At 57.6% G+C, this 16,824-nt stretch overlaps 1 protein-coding gene across 2 annotated transcripts; it reads left to right on the top strand.

Moving 5' to 3' along the window:
- Nucleotides 1-864: 864 nt before the first annotated feature.
- Nucleotides 865-13,310, top strand: PI16 (peptidase inhibitor 16). Of its 2 annotated transcripts, XM_056137369.1 has the most exons (7): nt 865-1,041; nt 5,735-5,956; nt 10,458-10,567; nt 10,676-10,764; nt 11,590-11,688; nt 11,779-12,234; nt 12,410-13,310. In XM_056137369.1, exons 1-7 carry the CDS (start codon nt 874-876, stop codon nt 12,526-12,528), a joined length of 1,263 nt encoding a protein of 420 aa, XP_055993344.1. In that variant the 5' UTR covers nt 865-873; the 3' UTR covers nt 12,529-13,310. The 2 variants fall into 2 exon arrangements, with proteins under 2 accessions (XP_055993344.1, XP_055993343.1); XM_056137368.1 differs by having other exon boundaries at nt 11,590-12,234.
- Nucleotides 13,311-16,824: the final 3,514 nt, after the last annotated feature.

Here is a 16,824-nt window from a genome sequence, read left to right as displayed (position 1 = left end):
TTTCCCAGGAGTGAAAGGCCCAAGAGTCGCTGTGTCCACAGTGACAGCCGCTGTATGTGGGGGTGTGGTGAGGGGGACAGCCAGCTCTCTCTCCAAGTGAGCAGCCATGGCCCTCCACGTGGGAGAGTGGAGATGCTCTTCGGTTTTTTGAGGACCTACTGTGTGCCAGCTACAGGGCCGGGTGCCATGTACGCAGCGTGGAGCTCACTGAATCCTCCTTCGGTCCTAGGACAGAGGCACGACCTCAGGGACTGGGTCAGTTAAGATAAGGGCCAGTGGGGCTGGAGCAATAGCACAGCGGGTAGGGCATTTGCCTTGCACGCAGCCGGCCCCGGGTTCGATTCCCAGCATCCCATAGGGTCCCCTGAGCACCACCCAGGGCAATTCCTGAGCGCATGAGCCAGGAGTAACCCCTGTGCATCTCCCACCAGGTGTGACCAAAAAAAAAAAAAAATAGGGCCAAACCACAGGAGCAAAGGAGCCTTTGCCACACCCAGGGCTCTTGCCTTCCTCCATCCTCCACCAGTCACCAAGGCGCCCTCCTGCCACTCAGCGCCGGTGGCCTCCCTCCTCTCCTCCAGCCTCAGCCCCGTGGGCAGCAGGGACCAGGAATCTGCCACCTGCCCACAGGTCTCGGGTCCCCCACTCGGGACGTCCCACAGAACTCTGGCCCAGGCCCCATGACTCAGCCTCCGGGCGGTCCACGCTGGGAGTGGACCCTCCGCACAGGGCCCGGTCCCCCGCCCGCCCCGGGGACACTGCGAGCCAGCAGACGCCCCGCCCACGCAGCCGGCCAGGGTGGTGCTTGTGTGGGCCGGACTTAAATCCAGCTGCCAGACCCCTGGCCGGGGAGAGGCGCGAGGACTGGCCACCATGCACGGCTCCCGCGGTGTCGGGGCGCTGCTGCCCCTGCTGCTCCTGCTGGCCCGCGCCCCGGGCCCCGCGGCCGCGCTGAGCGACGACGAGAGACACACGATGCTGCAGCTGCACAACTGGTACCGGGCCCAGGTGCACCCCCCGGCCGCCAACATGCTGCGCATGGTGAGTGGGCCCGGCTGCCCCGGGGTCTCCCACCCCGCCTCCAAGGCTGCAGAGACCCTCCCCCTCCCCGCATCCCTCCAAGGCTGCAGAGACCCCAGCCTCATCTCTCCAGGAGTCAGAGTCCTCAGGTCCCCGGGGGCACTTGCCGGCCACAGGCTGGCAGAAGCAGGCCCGGGAGCTCCAGCCTCCTGCTCCTGACCCCTTCCCCACATGGCCTGAAGCACACGTGTCCCTGGGAGGGGAGCACAGGAAGCCCCTGACCTTACCCTGGGACGGAAGGTCCTCGGAAGCTTTCCAAGGTGTGTGTTTGTGTGTGTGTGGGGGAGACAGAGAGGGGGTCGGAGGCCAGGGGCGGTGGGGGAGGAAAGAGGAAAGACAGGCAGGGCCTGGACCTCACATTCACCACCTGTCCCTCAAGCAGGGAAGTGTCTGCCGGCCTCCTCTGTGAAATGGGGACACTCAGTGACACGGAGATCAACACAGACTGAATCGCACAGATTTTATTTTCAATGGGGGAAATGCTGGGGGGGTGGTGAGGGGTGAGATCTAAGATCTCAAAAGCATGGACTTAGCACAGGGTCTGTGAAATGGACAAAGACGTAACAAAAGCCCGTGGGTGCTGGTAAGGGGACACACACAGATGTGGGAACATGCTTACAGGTGAGAACATATTTACAGATAAGGACACATTCACAAGGTAAGAGCTTACAGGCGAGGGCATGCTTGCAGGCGAGAACATACTTGCAGGGAAGAACATGCTTACAGGCAAAGGCATGCTTACAGGTGAGAATACACTTACAGGTGAAACAGGCTTACAGGCAAGAACACACTTACGGGTGAGAACATGCTTACAGACGAGAACATGCTTACAAGTGAGAACATGCTTATGGGCGAGAACATGCTTATGGGTGAGGACATGCATATATATATATATAGGTGAGGGCATGCTTGTACACGGGTGAGGACAGGGCACCCCGACAGTGAGAGGCCTAGACAGGGCAGTGGCCACTCTCGGAGGAAGGCGGCTGGCGGCACGCAGAGGCCACAGCGCTAACGTGCTGATGAAAACAAGAGACAGAGCAGGGGCTCCCAAATTCCTGCTCTCCTGAGGACTGGCCCAGCACCCTGCCCCCATCACCCTCAGGCACCCTGGGGTGTCCCCGGCTCCTGGGCTGGTGCCTGAGAGTCAGGTGGCATCTGGGGGACCTGAGAGGGAGTTTGGCAGTTCAAGGCGTAAAGCTCTGCTCTCTCTCATGCAGTGAGTCCGGGTGGGGCGGGCCGGTGCCCCCGAAGCCCTCCCTGCCCCCGATCCAAAGGGCCAGCCAGGAAAGGTGCGAAGGGTCTAGGAAGGCCTCTACGTCATGGAGACCACCACTTGGGGTCCTGAGCTGCTGCTTCTCAACCAACGGCTCCCAACCCGGGCCTGCAGCTCAGTATGGGCCCTCAGTTTCCCCATCTGTAGACCCCCGGCAGCTCTGCACACTTGCCGGCTGAGGCTGGGGCTGCTTTGCAGCCAGTGTTGATCCTCCAAAATGGGGCGACATTCTGGAAGCATTCCGGATATTGAGGGGCGAGAGAGAGCAGGGGGTGGGGAGGAGGCCCCGCCAGGACCCCCGACCACATCATGCCACTTCAGCAAAGGCAGACAGGCTGGGGTCAGATCTTCCTTTCGCCACTGGTTAGCCAAGTTATTTACCTCTCTGGGCCTCAAGTTCCCCAGCAGCAAATCAGGAATAATAAAAATCAAACAAGAGGCCCCTGTACTTAGAAGGATTAAGAAACTCCAAGTGTTCGAAGACCGTCAGATGAGGGAGTGATCGAGCCAACCGGGGCGGCGGAGGGGCAGTTGCGGACGCTCCTCTCGCTGGGCTTCCAACGGGGTCAGCACCATTCTACCTCCCGAGCCCCTCTTAGCTTATCTTCCCCGAACCCCTCCTCCCCCCTCCCACTGGCACCACCCTGGTTCAGTCCTTTCTCTCTTTTTTTTTTTTTTGGCTTTTTGGGTCGCACCTGGCGACGCACAGGGGTTACTCCTGGCTCATGCACTCAGGAATTACTCCTGGTGGTGCTTGGAGGACCATATGGGATGCTGGGAATCGAACCTGGGTCGGCCGCGTGCAAGGCAAACGCCCTACATACTCTACTATCACTCCAGCCCTGGTTCAGTCCTTCCTTGCTTCTCCCGAGGCCCCTCCAGGGGCCAGAGTGAGTCCAGGGGGTCGGGCATTTGCACTGTGGCTCTGGGCACCTCTTAGGGCAGGGTGCTGAAAACGAAGCAAAAAGACAAGCCAGAAAGACCTCAAACAAACCGAGGACCCCAGGACAGTCTCTGCCCTCTGCCCCCAGACCCCGGCACCCCAGGAGGCCTCTGACCTGCTGCTCTGTCCCTGTCCCTGCCCACTGTGCCCCGGGTTCTCTGTGGCCCCAGGAGCATGAGACGACGGTCTGGGTGTTCGACCTCCACTGCTTTTCCTGTGCCCCTCCCCTCCCCCTGCCCCAAGCAGCTCAAAGGCGGGCACGCCCCTGCCCTGCCCCATGCCTGTCCCTCCCACCTGCATGCCCTGCTCCGCGCATGTCCCCCTGACACCTGCGGCTCTCAGTGCCTTTCCCTTCCATACTCGGGACCTGCCTCCTCCTCTCATGCTTAACGCAGTGCTCCTTCTCTGTACTTAGTTTGGTCGGGGGACTTTCTCGGGTGCCTCGTTGTACCTGTCACACGACCCGTGAGGGTCAGAGCCAGACCAACCCAGGCTGTTTGACCCCGACCTCACCTCAGGTGGGGGCCAGAAGTGAATGAAGTCTGGTGCCATTCTTTCACTGTTTAGATGGGGACCACGTGGCTCCCTCGCGTGGCGCTGGGGCTCGCGAGGCTCCCTCCACAGGGCTCCCGTGAGAGCTGAGGCCCACCTTGGGGCCTAGAGGAGCACCTAGTGTGGGTCCCAGGGATCTGAGCAGACAGAAGTGACAGTGGGAGCTGGAAGGGAGGTCGCTCTGGGCAGGCCTCTCTCAATACTAACATTGACTTCGCTGTCCTCCTGTTATTCATCGATTTGCTCGAGCGGGCCCAGTAGCGTCTCCATTGTGACACTTGTTACTGGGTTTGGCATATCGAATACATCACGGGTAGCTTGCCAGGCTTTGCCGTGCGGGAGAGATACTCCCGGTAGCTTGCCGGGCTCTCTGAGAGGGGTGGAGGAATCGAACCCGGGTCGGCAGCTGCAAGGCAAACACCCTACCTGCTGTGCTATCGCTCCAGCCCACTAACATTGACAAGTGTCACAAATGTCAGTGCCACTGCTGGGAGGGAGTCCTGAGTGCAGAGGCAGAGGCCACCACCAGGAGTCCAGCAAGGGCCCTCCCCTACTCTAGCCCAGACGCCCCCACCCCCGAAACGCTTCCCCCCTCCCTCCACTGCCAGAGTTGGAGAGAAGAGAGAACCTCGCAGGGACCAGCAAATCGGGACCCAAAACCACAGAGAAAGGAGGGACCAGAGTCCCGTGGGTGGGCGGTGGGTGTGGTCACGCAGCCCCAACCCTCAGGGTCACCCTGACTCTTGGCACCTTATGTGTCTGTCTGGAACCTGCAGCTGGCTGCCCCCCCGAGGGTGGAGCGAGAGTCACGGCCAGGCCGTCCACTGTCAGGGGAGCCAAGGACACACTTAATAGGACCCAGGCCTCCCTCCTCGGCCCTTCCGTCAGAGGTCTGGGCAGCCCAGTTCCCACAGCCCCGGACTGTCCTTCCAGCCAGGGACGCAGATGGAACTCAGAGCCTCCATGAGCTCAAATGTCCCTTTGGTTGTCACAGCTGAGGTCCCCAGTGGATAGGTCTCCTGTGGAATCTACAAACATGTGGGCCCCCTGAAGAGTGGGCTGCTGCCAGTGAGGATCACAGGGACACCTCATCTTCATGGGGACAGGCAGTTGACAAGAGTTGAGGGCTGGAGCGATAGCCCAGTGGGTAGGGCATTTGCCTTGCACGAGGCCGACCTGGGTGCAATTCCCAGCATCCCATATGTTCCCCTGAGCACGGCCAGGAGTAATTCCCGAGCACATGAACCAGGGGTGACCCCTACGCATCGCTGGGCATGGCCCCAAAAGCAAAAAATAAAACAAAACAAAACAAGAACTGGGCTCCGGAGATGAGTAGGCACTTGTCCTGCTGACCATGGTTCAGTCTCTGGCACTCCATATGGCCTCCCAAGCCACACCAGGAGTGATCCCTGAGTCCAGGGCCATGAGAAAGCCCTGAGCACCCTGGGTATGCCTCCCCCTATACCCCCTTCCTCCCACCCCTCTTGCCCCCCACCCAAAAAGAAGCACGGAGTCTGGGCTAACCCCTAGGGGAATCTTGGCTCCTTAAGTCAGATTGATTGTAGGGAGGTGGGGTCAAGGCAGGGCTGAATGAAACCTTAAGGAACCAGCCTGTCCAGGCAGACCAGGGCACGGCAGGGGCACTGCTGCCCCCGTCCACGCGAACGCTGACCCTGAGCAAACAGCTCATGCATTCCTCCAAAGCCCCCGCAGAGCTCAGAAGGGTCGGCAGTCTGCCGGGAGAGGACACAGCGTCCTCGGCTCGGGGTGGGCGTCCTTCCCCCCGCCCCACTCCCCCTCGCACAGCCCACCGGGGACTGGCCAGCTCGGGAGGGCAGGGGCTCCGGCTGCGGCTCCCACCCAGCTCTCCCCCCGCCCCGCAGCGCTGGGACCCCGAGCTGGCCGCCTTCGCCAAGGCCTACGCAGAGAAGTGCGTGTGGGGCCACAACAAGGAGCGCCAGCGGCGGGGCGAGAACCTGTTCGCCATCACCGATCGGGGCCTGGACGTGCCTCTGGCCGTGCAGGAGTGGCACCTCGAGCACGAGCACTACAACTTCAGCTCCAACGCCTGCAACGCGAGCCAGGTGTGCGGCCACTACACGCAGGTGCGTGCGCGTCCAGGGGAAGCGGGCGGGTGGGCGGGGCCCGGTGTGGGCGGGGCCCGGTGTGGGCGGGGCACTGGTGGGCGGAGCCCGGGGTGGGCGGGGCTCTGGTGGGCGGGGCCGAGGGGTGGGCGGGGCCGCCTCGGTTTACCTCCCGGAATCTCCTGCTCCAAAATGCTTCCCGAGAGTGAGCTGTCAGTGCAGTCCGCTTCTGAAATAGCCTAAACTGTTTCCACGCAACTTTTTTTTTCTTTTGGCTTTTTTGGGTGACACCTGGCGATGCACAGGAGTTACTCCTGGTTCATGCACTCAGGAATCACTCCTGGCGGTGCTCGGTGGACCCTATGGGATGCTGGGAATCGAACCCGGATCGGCCGCGTGCAAGGCAAACGCCCTACCCGCTGTGCTATCACTCCAGCCCCTCCACGCGACTCTTTAGGACACAGAGTACATCAGGGTCGGAGTGACAAGTCTTCAGGGGTGGCACTTGATTGCATGTGAGCCCCAGAACAGCATATGACACACACACACACACACACACACACACACACACACACACACACCCCACACCCACACCCACACCCACACACACAATCACTTGAACTCTTGGAGGCCTGAGGCCTAGGAGGGCCCGGCCTCCTCAGCAACTGCCCCTGCATAAGTAAGTACCCTTCCTTCCTCCCTCCGGGTGTCTCTTGGCAACTAAATTGCTGCTTCTACGAGCTCTCGGTGGGCTGAAGCAGGTGCTTCACATGCTGGAGTCGCAGATCTGACCCTCAGCACTGGACCGTCCTCTGAGCACCGAAATGGAAGTACTCCTGAGCACTGTGGGATGTGGCGGCACATACAAAAATTTAGGCTTTTGCTTCCTACCTGCTGGGGACCAACAAATCAAATAGACAGTTTCATTTATTTTTTTTCTTTTGCATTTAAACTCTTGCAAAGGAAAAAAGATGTTTAGGGGTCCCTTTTTTTGCATTTAAAAACTTGAATTAAAATGGGGCTGGAGAGATAGTACAGAGGGTAAGGCACTTGCCCTGCACGCAGCTGACCTGGGTTCTATTCCTGGCATCCCCCAAGCACCTTCAGGAGTGATTCCGAGTGCAGAAGTAGGAGTAACTCCTGAACATCACCCAGTGTGAAAAGAAAAAAAAAGTGTTAAAGAAAAGAAAACAAATTGTCAGTGAGCAAAAAGTCCCTGAGTCCTTCTAAGCCTCTCTTCTACTTGAGGACACTCTCGCTTAAGTCAAAGTTCTCATTACATTTTGATTGTTTTTGTTGGGGGCCACTTCTGGTGGTGCTCAAGGCTCTGCACTCAGGGCTCACTTCTGGCAGTGCTCAAGGGGTTATCTAGGGTGCCAGGTATGGAACTCAGGTCAGCCGCGCTTGCAAGACAAGCAACCTACCTACTGTACTATATCTCTCCACTGAATTCTGAACACTTTATCATAAGAGATGTAGGGTGTAGGGCTGTGTGTGGAGAAATCCACATGAAAATTGAAAAATGACAGAATTATTTTTTTTATCTTCCCTATGCTTTCTTACTCAAATAACATGATAATTTTAGAAAGTGAAAAAAAAAAAAGGAACCTTCCCACCCATACCCTTGCATAGTCCAGTGCCCCTCTGGGAGGTATTTTTAGTGCTAATCTTTCGGGAAGGAAATCCCAGCATTACCCACCCAGATCAGGAAGTGGTGAAGCCAAGTTGCCTTCTGGTTCTGTACCTCTCCTACTTCCCACCCTACACATCCTCCTGCAGGACTATTGTCAGTGCCAGAGGGGGCTATGCCCACCACCTTTCTCCAGGGCAGGGCGCATGTACTCTGGGGGCATTTCTGCCCGAGAGATTCTCATCAGTGGCACTGGAGCATGCTTGGCTCCTGATTTAGGCAGGAATCATATCCCCGAGTGGTGTGTGTGTGTGTGTGTGTGTGTGTGTGTGTGTGTGACATACACACATACACAGAATTAATAACCACAGTCATATCTCAAAATAAAAATTAATCTCATGGGGCTCGGAAAATAGTTCAAAGGGCTGGAGCACATACTTTGTGCTCAGGAACCCTGAGTTTGATCCCCAGCACCACATACCACCCCCCCACCAAGTACTGCCAGGTGTGCACCCGCCAAACAGAAGCTAATGTGCATGTGTGATGTCTATGCACACACAGGGCATAGCACGGAGAGGCAGCTGGTACACATGTCAGTTACTTTGATGATTCTAGCTTCATACTGTCACAGAACTCTTCCCAGTAGTCAAAAGACCCATGCTTAGAAATGGTGGCGGCACAACTTCAACCTATTCTTGGAAACAAAATGTTCTGGGATATTTTTTGAAGGGTCGGGCCACCTCCAGGAGTGCTCAGGGCTTATTCCTGGCTCTGTGCTCAAGAATTACTCGTGGCAGGGTAGGGGGTTGAACTTGGGTAGGCTGCATGCAAGGAAGCACCCAACCCAACCCACTTGTACTATTGCACTGGCTCAGAAATGAATAGTTTTTTTTTTTATTTGTTTTATTTTGAGCTCACATCAGGCAGTACTCAGGGGTTACTCCTGGCTCTGCACTCAGGAATCACTCCTAACAGGTCTCGGGGAGGGGTGGGGGCATATCGCATGTCCAGGATCGAATCCGGGTCAGCTGTATCTTATTTGCTCTACTGTTTCTCCAGCGCAGAAATGAATAGTTTTGAGAAAACTGGGTGCTGTGTGGATATGATATTTTTTCTCTTGGAAGACTTTGTCACAAAGGTGTATTTCAGGTTGTATCAAGTAACAGCTTGGTACCGGATAAGTGAAGGAGGCCTTGAATAGGACAAATGTTTACTTTAGAGGAGTTTAGAAGAAAAGTGGCTTGAGACAACAATATATAGTGGTTAAAAATGTATAGGGGAATACATAGCAGTACTCCTACATAGAAAAAAAAATGTATAGGGGAAGCCAGAGAGGAGGTGACAATAGGCTCACATCTGAAATAATGTGGAATGGAAGGGAAGAATCCTATTGACAATGGTGGACAGATAGTGGCACTTTCATGATAGTATGGTAAACTTACATAGCCCTAAAACACATGAGCACACATATGGACATACTTATGTATGCATGCAATAAAAACATTTTCATAACAATGTGAAGGTAAAAGATTATAAAAATGGGGGGAATGAAGAAACACGGAGCCAGAACGATGATATAGAGGGTAGGGGGCTTGCTTTACGCATGGCAAATGCAGATTCGATCCTGGCACCCTGGTGGTCCCCTGAGACCCATCAGGAGTGATCCCTGAGTGTAAAGCCAGTAGTCAGTCGGGGCAGTCAGACATTGCAGTTGTGCCCCATACCCGCCCCCCCAAAAAAAGGACTGGTGGTGTAGTGGCCAGAGAAATAGTATGTAAGGCACACAGAGGACCAGAATTTGATCCTCACACTTCATACGATCCCCTGAACACACCAGTAGTAATCTCTAGCCCAGAGCCAGGATTAAGTCCTGAGCACTGCTGGGTGCGCACTTTCCCTACCCCACCCCATTGCCTGGAAAAAAAAGAAAAAAGAAAGAAGAGGAAAAAAAGAAAAGAAATGGCGGGACTGGAGAGATAGCACAGTGGGTAGGGCGTTTGCCTTGCATGCGGCCAACCTGGGTTCGATTCCCAGCCTCCCGTATGGTCCCCTGAGCACCACCAGGAGTAACTCCTGAGTGCAGAGCCAGGAAGAACCCCTGTGCATTACCAGGTGTGACCCCCCCCCAAAAAATGGCAGTGCTGTGATTTGTGTGGCAAGTTCCACCCTTCCCCCCTGGTCTTCTGGGGCACACCCATAAGTGCTCAGGCTTCCCTCCTGGCTGTGCTCAGGAATCACTCCTTACCACTGTACTATATTTCTCTGGCCCCTCAAGTCCCACTTTTGAAACAAATCCTTATGCGCCTTTCCTTGAACGTTGCTTGCTGCTGATGTGACCGAGATCCTCTCTTCAGAGAGTCACTGCTTGGCTGGGTCCCCTTTGTTAGGAAAGGCAAGGACCCTAGGAAGAGAGAACTCTGTTTTTGTTTTTGTTTTTTGCTTTTTGGGTCCCACCCGGCGGTGCACAGGGGTTACTCCTGGCTCTGCACTCAGGAATTACTCCTGGCGGTGCTCAGGGGACCATGTGGGATGCTGGGAATCGAACCCGCATCGACCGCGTGCAAGGCAAACGCCCTACCCGCTGTGCTGATGCTCCAGCCCCGACAGAACTCTTGAAGGCGGCTCCAATAGGAGAGTTTTCAGAGGGGCAGGGGCATAGATTCACCACCTCCACCACCAACTCAAATCCCCCGTTCCCAGTTTTTGTCCTAAAATTTGGGCGGGGCACCCTGGGAAGGGCTCCCAGGCCAGAGTGATAGCACAGCCGGCACTGCTGAGCCCGGTTCGACCCCTGGCACCCCATACACCAAACCCAGGCTCCCAGCCTGCCCCCAGCCCCGCGGGTCCCCGAGGCCAGAGCCGGGCTAAGGGGCGGGCCTGGCCCTCCCGCAGGTGATCTGGGCCAGGACAGAGCGGATTGGCTGCGGCTCCCACTTCTGCGAGAAGCTCGAGGGCATCGAGGAGACCAACATCCATCTGCTGGTCTGCAATTACGAGCCCCCGTGAGTGACCGAGCCCCGGGGGGGGTCACAGTCGGGGTCTCTGCCCTCCGCCCGCGGGGGTCCCGGAGTGCTGTGGGACTGAGCATGTGACGGGGGGTCCTCCTGCAGGGGGAACGTGAAGGGGCAGCGGCCCTACCAGGAGGGGACGCCCTGCTCCCAGTGCCCCGCCGGGTACCGCTGCGAGGAATCGCTGTGTGGTGAGTGGGGGGCGGCCGCCGCGGGAGGACACCCGGGGACAGCGCCGGGCGCGGCCGGGGTCGGGAGGAAGGGGGCTGGCCGGGCTGGGCGTGGCCTACGGTGGGCGTGGCCTGTGTGTGGGCGTGGCCTGCGGGGGCGTGGCCTGCGGTGGGCGTGGCCGCTAGACTGGTTGGCTGCAACCGCACCTGGTGCCCTCCTGAAGCCGCCGACCCGACCACCCGACCGTGGGCACTGTCCGTGACAGCGACTAGCACTGTTATCCACGAGGGGCCTCTGTGTGTGTGTGTGTGTGTGTGTGTGTGCTTATTCAACATTGCTCCAGAGGTGCAACTTTACAATTAAGAATATATAATTAGTGTAACTTTAAGTACCTAATAATTTATTTAGCAAATTTATCACTGTCACTGTCCTCCCATTGTTCATCGATTCGCTCGAGCGGGCACCAGCAATGTCTCCATTTTGACATCACTGGTCACTGATTTTGGCACATCGAATATGCCACGGGGAGCTTGCCAGGCTCTACCATGCGGGCGGGATACTCTCGGTAGCTTGCCAGGCTCTCTGAGAGGGACGGAGGAATCGAACCCGGGTCCGCCGCATGCAAGGGAAGCGCCCTACCCGCTGTGCTATCGCTCCGGACCATAGCACATATATAATAAATGTATTTTTTATTTTAATAATTGTGAATTTATAATGTGTGCAGTGAACTAATACATGGGAGAGAGTGTGTGCTGTTGGCAGTCTGGCCTTCTCACCTTTTCTGCCTGGGTGAGGCCTTCCGGGTCTTATTTGCAGCCTTCATGCCAGGCCTTGTTTCCTCTCAGAACCCATCAGAGAGCCGGAAGAAGCTCCAGACTCCCCTGACCGGGGCACTGAGACTCCATCTTCCCCTGCCACCGAAGACTCCGGTTCTAGGAAAACTGGTATTCTTTCTTTCCTGGCAACGGAAACCTCATTCTCCCTGGTAACAGAGGTCTCAGGCTCCCTGGTAACCCAGGCTCCCTTTTCCCTAGCAACCGAGGAGCCCCCTTCCATGGCAACAGAGGCGCCACCTTCCTTAGCAACAACAGAGGGCCCTTCCTCTTCGACAACCCACAGCACGCCCTTCCTGGATGAGGTGGAGGTCACCTCCCCCGGATCCAGACTGGTCTCTGCGCCCCAGCCCACGGGCCTCGAGGCCAGCAGGACGAGAATGACTTCCATGAGTCCCGAGAGTTCTCAGCTCCCCAGCATGTCCTTGGCGGGGACACAGGAGCTGCCGCCCCATTTCCAAGCGGAGGCTGGGCTGCCTCCTTCCGGAGAGGTCTCGCCCTCAGTCTTCCCAGCCCCGGGCAAGCCAGGCGAGCTGCCGGCCACGCTGGACCACGACAGGCACAACACCTCTGAGCCCCTGACCGTGTCCCCCAACACCTCGGCCACTGCCCATGCCGAGGGTGCGCGTGCCCTCGCCCTGCAGTCGTCCTTGCCAGGTAAGGCCTGGCGTGTCCCTCCTGGCCCCAGAGTGGCAGTGCCCCTGCCCTAGCCCAGATGGCAGCCACGGCGGGCCACATGCCTTAAGCAAGGGTCCCCAGCTGTGCGTCTGGAGGGTGACGGGAGGTCGGAGAAACATCTCCAGGCTGAGGCCCGGACTCTCGCTCTCCACAGGTGAAGGCCATGAAAGGCCAAGTGTCCAGTCAGGGCAGAACTCGGGTCCAGGCCTGCTCTGGGGCTCCCTGCTGGGACAGCTGCTGCTGCCTTCCCTGGTGCTGGCCAGAATCTTCTGAGGGGGTCTCCGCTCCAAGGCCAAGTCTGGGGGCAAACCGCCACATGACCGCTCTGACTCATCCTTCTCCAAGGAAGAAGCCACAGCTTCCGGGCAGGTCCTGCTCTGTGGTCCAGTGTCACCCTAGCCTGTGGCCAGACTCCAGGCAGACTTTTCTGAGCGACTGTCCCATGGCCTGCTCTGCGTTGTCCAGCGCTCCCATCCTGCTCTTCCAAAGCCAGAACTGAGGGTTCATCAGACCATCAGACACCCCCCGCCCCCACCCCCGACACACACAGACCCCGTCCCTGTGCCCTGGGCTTCTGGGATCTGTGTTGCCCGCGGGAGAGCCTCCAGCCCCCCGGGGAGAGAAAAGTTCAGACTCCCTGTTACCTACCCAGTCTGCCGTTCCAGACAAGACGCTTCTTGGCTATCGGGGAGAAAGCGCGGTGCCACACAGACGTCTGGGGGCACAGACATCTGTCCTGGGCCAGATTTCTCGGGGCATTCTGGGACAAGGCTTGGCTGGCTTCCTGACTGCACGCCTCGCCCACCTGCCCAGGGATGGTCCTGAGTGCCCCTCCACCTATAAAAGGGGGCTCTCCCCGAGGGCCCTCCCGCTTCCTGCCTGGGGGGAGTTGTGAGGGAAGGGGATAAGACAAGTCCCACCTGAGTGGGGTTCTGTGGGTGGGGCAGGGACCCCTGGGGGAAGCAGCCCCCGGCCTCTGAATAAAAGCCTGACTCTTCCCAGGGTTCCTGCGTGGGGGGCTGTGGGTGGGCTGAAGGGGTCCAAACTTCCCCTGGAAGCTGCGACAGCCTCTTTCCCACACGCTCAAAATTCAGGGCAGCCCATCTTCCCCTCCTCTCAGCCCTAGGTAGCCAGCGGGAGGGAGAAAACGCCACGAGGGGCCCCAGGGTGCAGGCAGACTTTCCCAGGTCACGAGTGGGGGCCACATGCTTTCAGGTCTCAGGACCAGCTTCCCATGGGCGCAGCAGCTCAGGGACATCAAGAACAGAGAAGGCCCAGGGCCAGTACGGCAGAACAGTGGGCACAGCCGACCTGCGTTCAGATCCTGGCATCTCATAGGGCTCCTGGGCACCACTGGGTCTGGACCCAAACAGAACAAAACAAAAACGGTTTCAGATGCAGCTCTGCTGAGTGACCTTCAGTTCCGTGTGCTGAAGGCATCTCCACGCTCACCAATGAGTGGACGGCACTTGCATGGGGCAGGAAAGCGATAGTGTGGAAGTGCACGTGAGCACTGTAATGTGCAGGCAGTGTCCATCTGTCCATCTCCAGGCCAAGACAGAGACATATGTACACACACACACACACACACACACGTTAGGATCTACAAGGACTCAGCTGAGACCCTAGCCAGTTACCTATCTGCCATTTGAATAGTGTCTGCCTCCAATTCACAAACACAGGATGTTATTCCATTTTTAGATTTTCTTGTTATGGGTAGCAGAGGCACACCCAGTGGTGCTCAATTGACTTCCGGTGAGGCTGGGGGACCCTATTTGGTGCTGGGGTTCAAACTCAGGTCAGCCACATTTTGGATCTTATTTAATTTTTTTAACTATGTTTCATAGTTTTCAAAGTACATTTTTTCTATTCTCTCTTCACAAATCTTTTGTGCACCAGCTTTATATCCTACAATCTGGACTGATTTATTATTCACAGTGCCCGTGACGTATTCGCTATGCCAAACACAGTAACAAGAAGTCTCACAATGGAGACATTACTGGTGCCCACTCGAGCAAATCGATGAACAACGGGAGGATAGTGACAGTTGACAGTATTTTCAGCATATACATATGAACATGTCAACTACAGAGATCTTTTTTTGTTAGGGGGCACGCCCAGGGTGCTTTGGCATCATTCCTGGCAATGCTGGGGGCCCATCTGTGGTGCCTGGGCACAATGTGTTGTCAGCTACGTGACTACATGATGTAAAATCTCTCTGGACTTACGGCACTTCTTTGTAATTCAGAGAACCTCTTCCGACACATACCTGGGTTCGACCCTTCGGTGCAATGCTGAGTAAGGGCAAAGAAGACATTCTTGTCTTGTTCTGGGTCTGAGGGAGGAACTATTGAGTCTTTCACCAGCCATCGTTGACTTTTAGCTTTTCAGACGTTGACTCAACTTGCACTCCAGTTGGGGGTGGGGGCTTCCCTCTTCTCGTCATTTGCGCTATCAGGCAAAGTAGCCTGTGCAGAAGCACCCGAGGCCACTCTCCGAGGAAAAGCCGTCCAAGACCAGGGCCAGGGGCTTAGTTTGGGGGCACTAGGGGGAAGGCAGGAACGGGTGTCCCACACCAGTCAGGCAGGGGAAATGGGGCTCGGGGTGGGGATGGATCAGCCCAGGCCGGGAGAGGGAAGGGCGTCCACCCAGCCTCCTGGCCAGGAGCAGGGAGGGACTCGCTCAGTTCTGCTCCGTGGCTCCCACACTGGGGCGGACGGGCAGGGCAATGAGGAAGGCTGCTGCGGCCTCGGGACCAGGGTTCCCAGCTCTGTCCCTCAGGTCAGGTTCCGATGCTCACTCCCACCCCAATCGCCCGCCAGGGAGCAGGGCCAGGGGCCCGGAGAGGAAAGGGTCAGGCTGAGGACACAGGCCACCTGTGGGGCTCAGAACACAACTGAGGTTCTATGAGGGGAAGGCCTGCAATCTGCTGAACTAAAACCTAGAGCAAACTTTCACTGGGGGGGTGGGAATGTCTCTCTGGGGCATAAAAACCGTCTTAGACCCTCAGTGGCCCCAGGGTACTGTGGGCAACACCAGGAGCCTCCCAGGACTCGCCAAGCCCAGTCTGGCCGCTCCCGCCCTGCCCCCCTCATTGTGGCCTGAGAATCAAGTGTTTCACTCAGCAGCTGCAGGGAGGCAGATAGGCCAAACCAGGGCTGAAGGGCGAGGGGCAGGAGGAAGAGTGACCCCTGAGCAGCGCAGAGATGGGGGGTATCCCAAGGGGCAGAGGTGAAAGCCTGTGCGCACCTGAGCGCGCTCCTTCTCTGCCACTGAAATGACCATGGGAGAGGCTGGAGTGATAGCACAGCAGGTAGGGCGTTTGTCTTGCACGCAGCCAACCCAGGTTCGATTCCCAGCATCCCATAGGGTCCCCTGAGCACCGCCAGGAGTAATTCCTGAGCGAAGAGCCAGAGTAACCCCTGTGCATTGCTGGGTGTGATCCAAAAAGCAAAATAAATTAAATGACCAGGGGAAGGAACAGTTCAGCCAAAGCATCCTAGGGGTGGGCGATGGGGTGACACCCTGGAGAAGCATGGCTGGCCACCAGACCCCAATACTCAGGTGCCAGCGCCACTAGAGCAAGGGCAGAGTGCCTGGGGGGGTGCCTCGCTGCCCCCTCTGCCTGTGGTATGCAAACCCGACTAAGATGGTGGTGGTCTCCTGGACCCAGCACACCCCATTTGGGGTCTGGTCTGTTTACCGCCCCTGCTGCTGGGCAGAAGCAGATTGGGGGTGCAGTACCCACTTGTCCAGGGAAGATGAGGCGTGGAAGCTCAGCTGGGCCAGGTCTGCTTCTCCAGCTGTAACACGCCACCGAGTGGCAGTGAAAACCGAGCCTGTCATCTTCACACAGGACTGAGACGCTCCTACAGGGCCGAGTCCCCGGTCACCAGCTTCTACACTCTTCAATGCTGAGCCCTGGCATCTCGGCCTCATCCCATTCGGAGACTCCTCCGAAGCCCAGGGCTCACCCCCAGGCCAGCCACCGAGCCCCCGCTCATACCAATGGCGGGGACGGGGGACGGGGGACAGGGTCAGGCTGCAGGAGTACCCGCTCACAACAGGAGGCTCCCACCAAGTTCCAAATCACCACCAATACATTTATTTGAGGGAACTTTGAAACTGCGGAGGACGAGAGACACGGGTCTGCCTGCTCGGATGCTCACTGCACACGGGAGACCGGATCCTGCACAGGAGGGGCCACCACGACACTGACAAGCACTTGGGGGGGGGTGGGGGAGGGGAAACACGCGTTCCGAGCAGGCCCAAGAGTTCCCATTCCGAAAGTGCCCTCGGAACAGAAAGTAGTGTTGATTAGACGAAGGTGGGACTTAGTAACAGCTGGTGGCCGGCCGGGCGGGGCCCTATTTACAAAGCAGGAGGGCGGTGCTCCCGGGCTGCAGAATGAGCCGGGCTGACTTGGGTGGGGGGCGGGATGGGGTGGATGCGCCCAGAACCTTCTCCCAGCCCGCCTGGGCCTCCGTCAGCCCCTCCGTCTGGGCAGTGTGGAGATGGCGCCCCAATTCCCGAGCCCCACCCACGTCCCCAGATCTAACTGGTGACCTG

Source organism: Sorex fumeus, unplaced genomic scaffold (assembly GCF_029834395.1).
Source record: "Sorex fumeus unplaced genomic scaffold, SorFum_2.1 ptg000123l, whole genome shotgun sequence".
NCBI classification, from domain to species: Eukaryota; Metazoa; Chordata; class Mammalia; order Eulipotyphla; family Soricidae; genus Sorex; species Sorex fumeus.
Note: the sequence above shows the minus strand (reverse complement) of the source record. Positions and strands in the feature narration are given on the sequence as shown.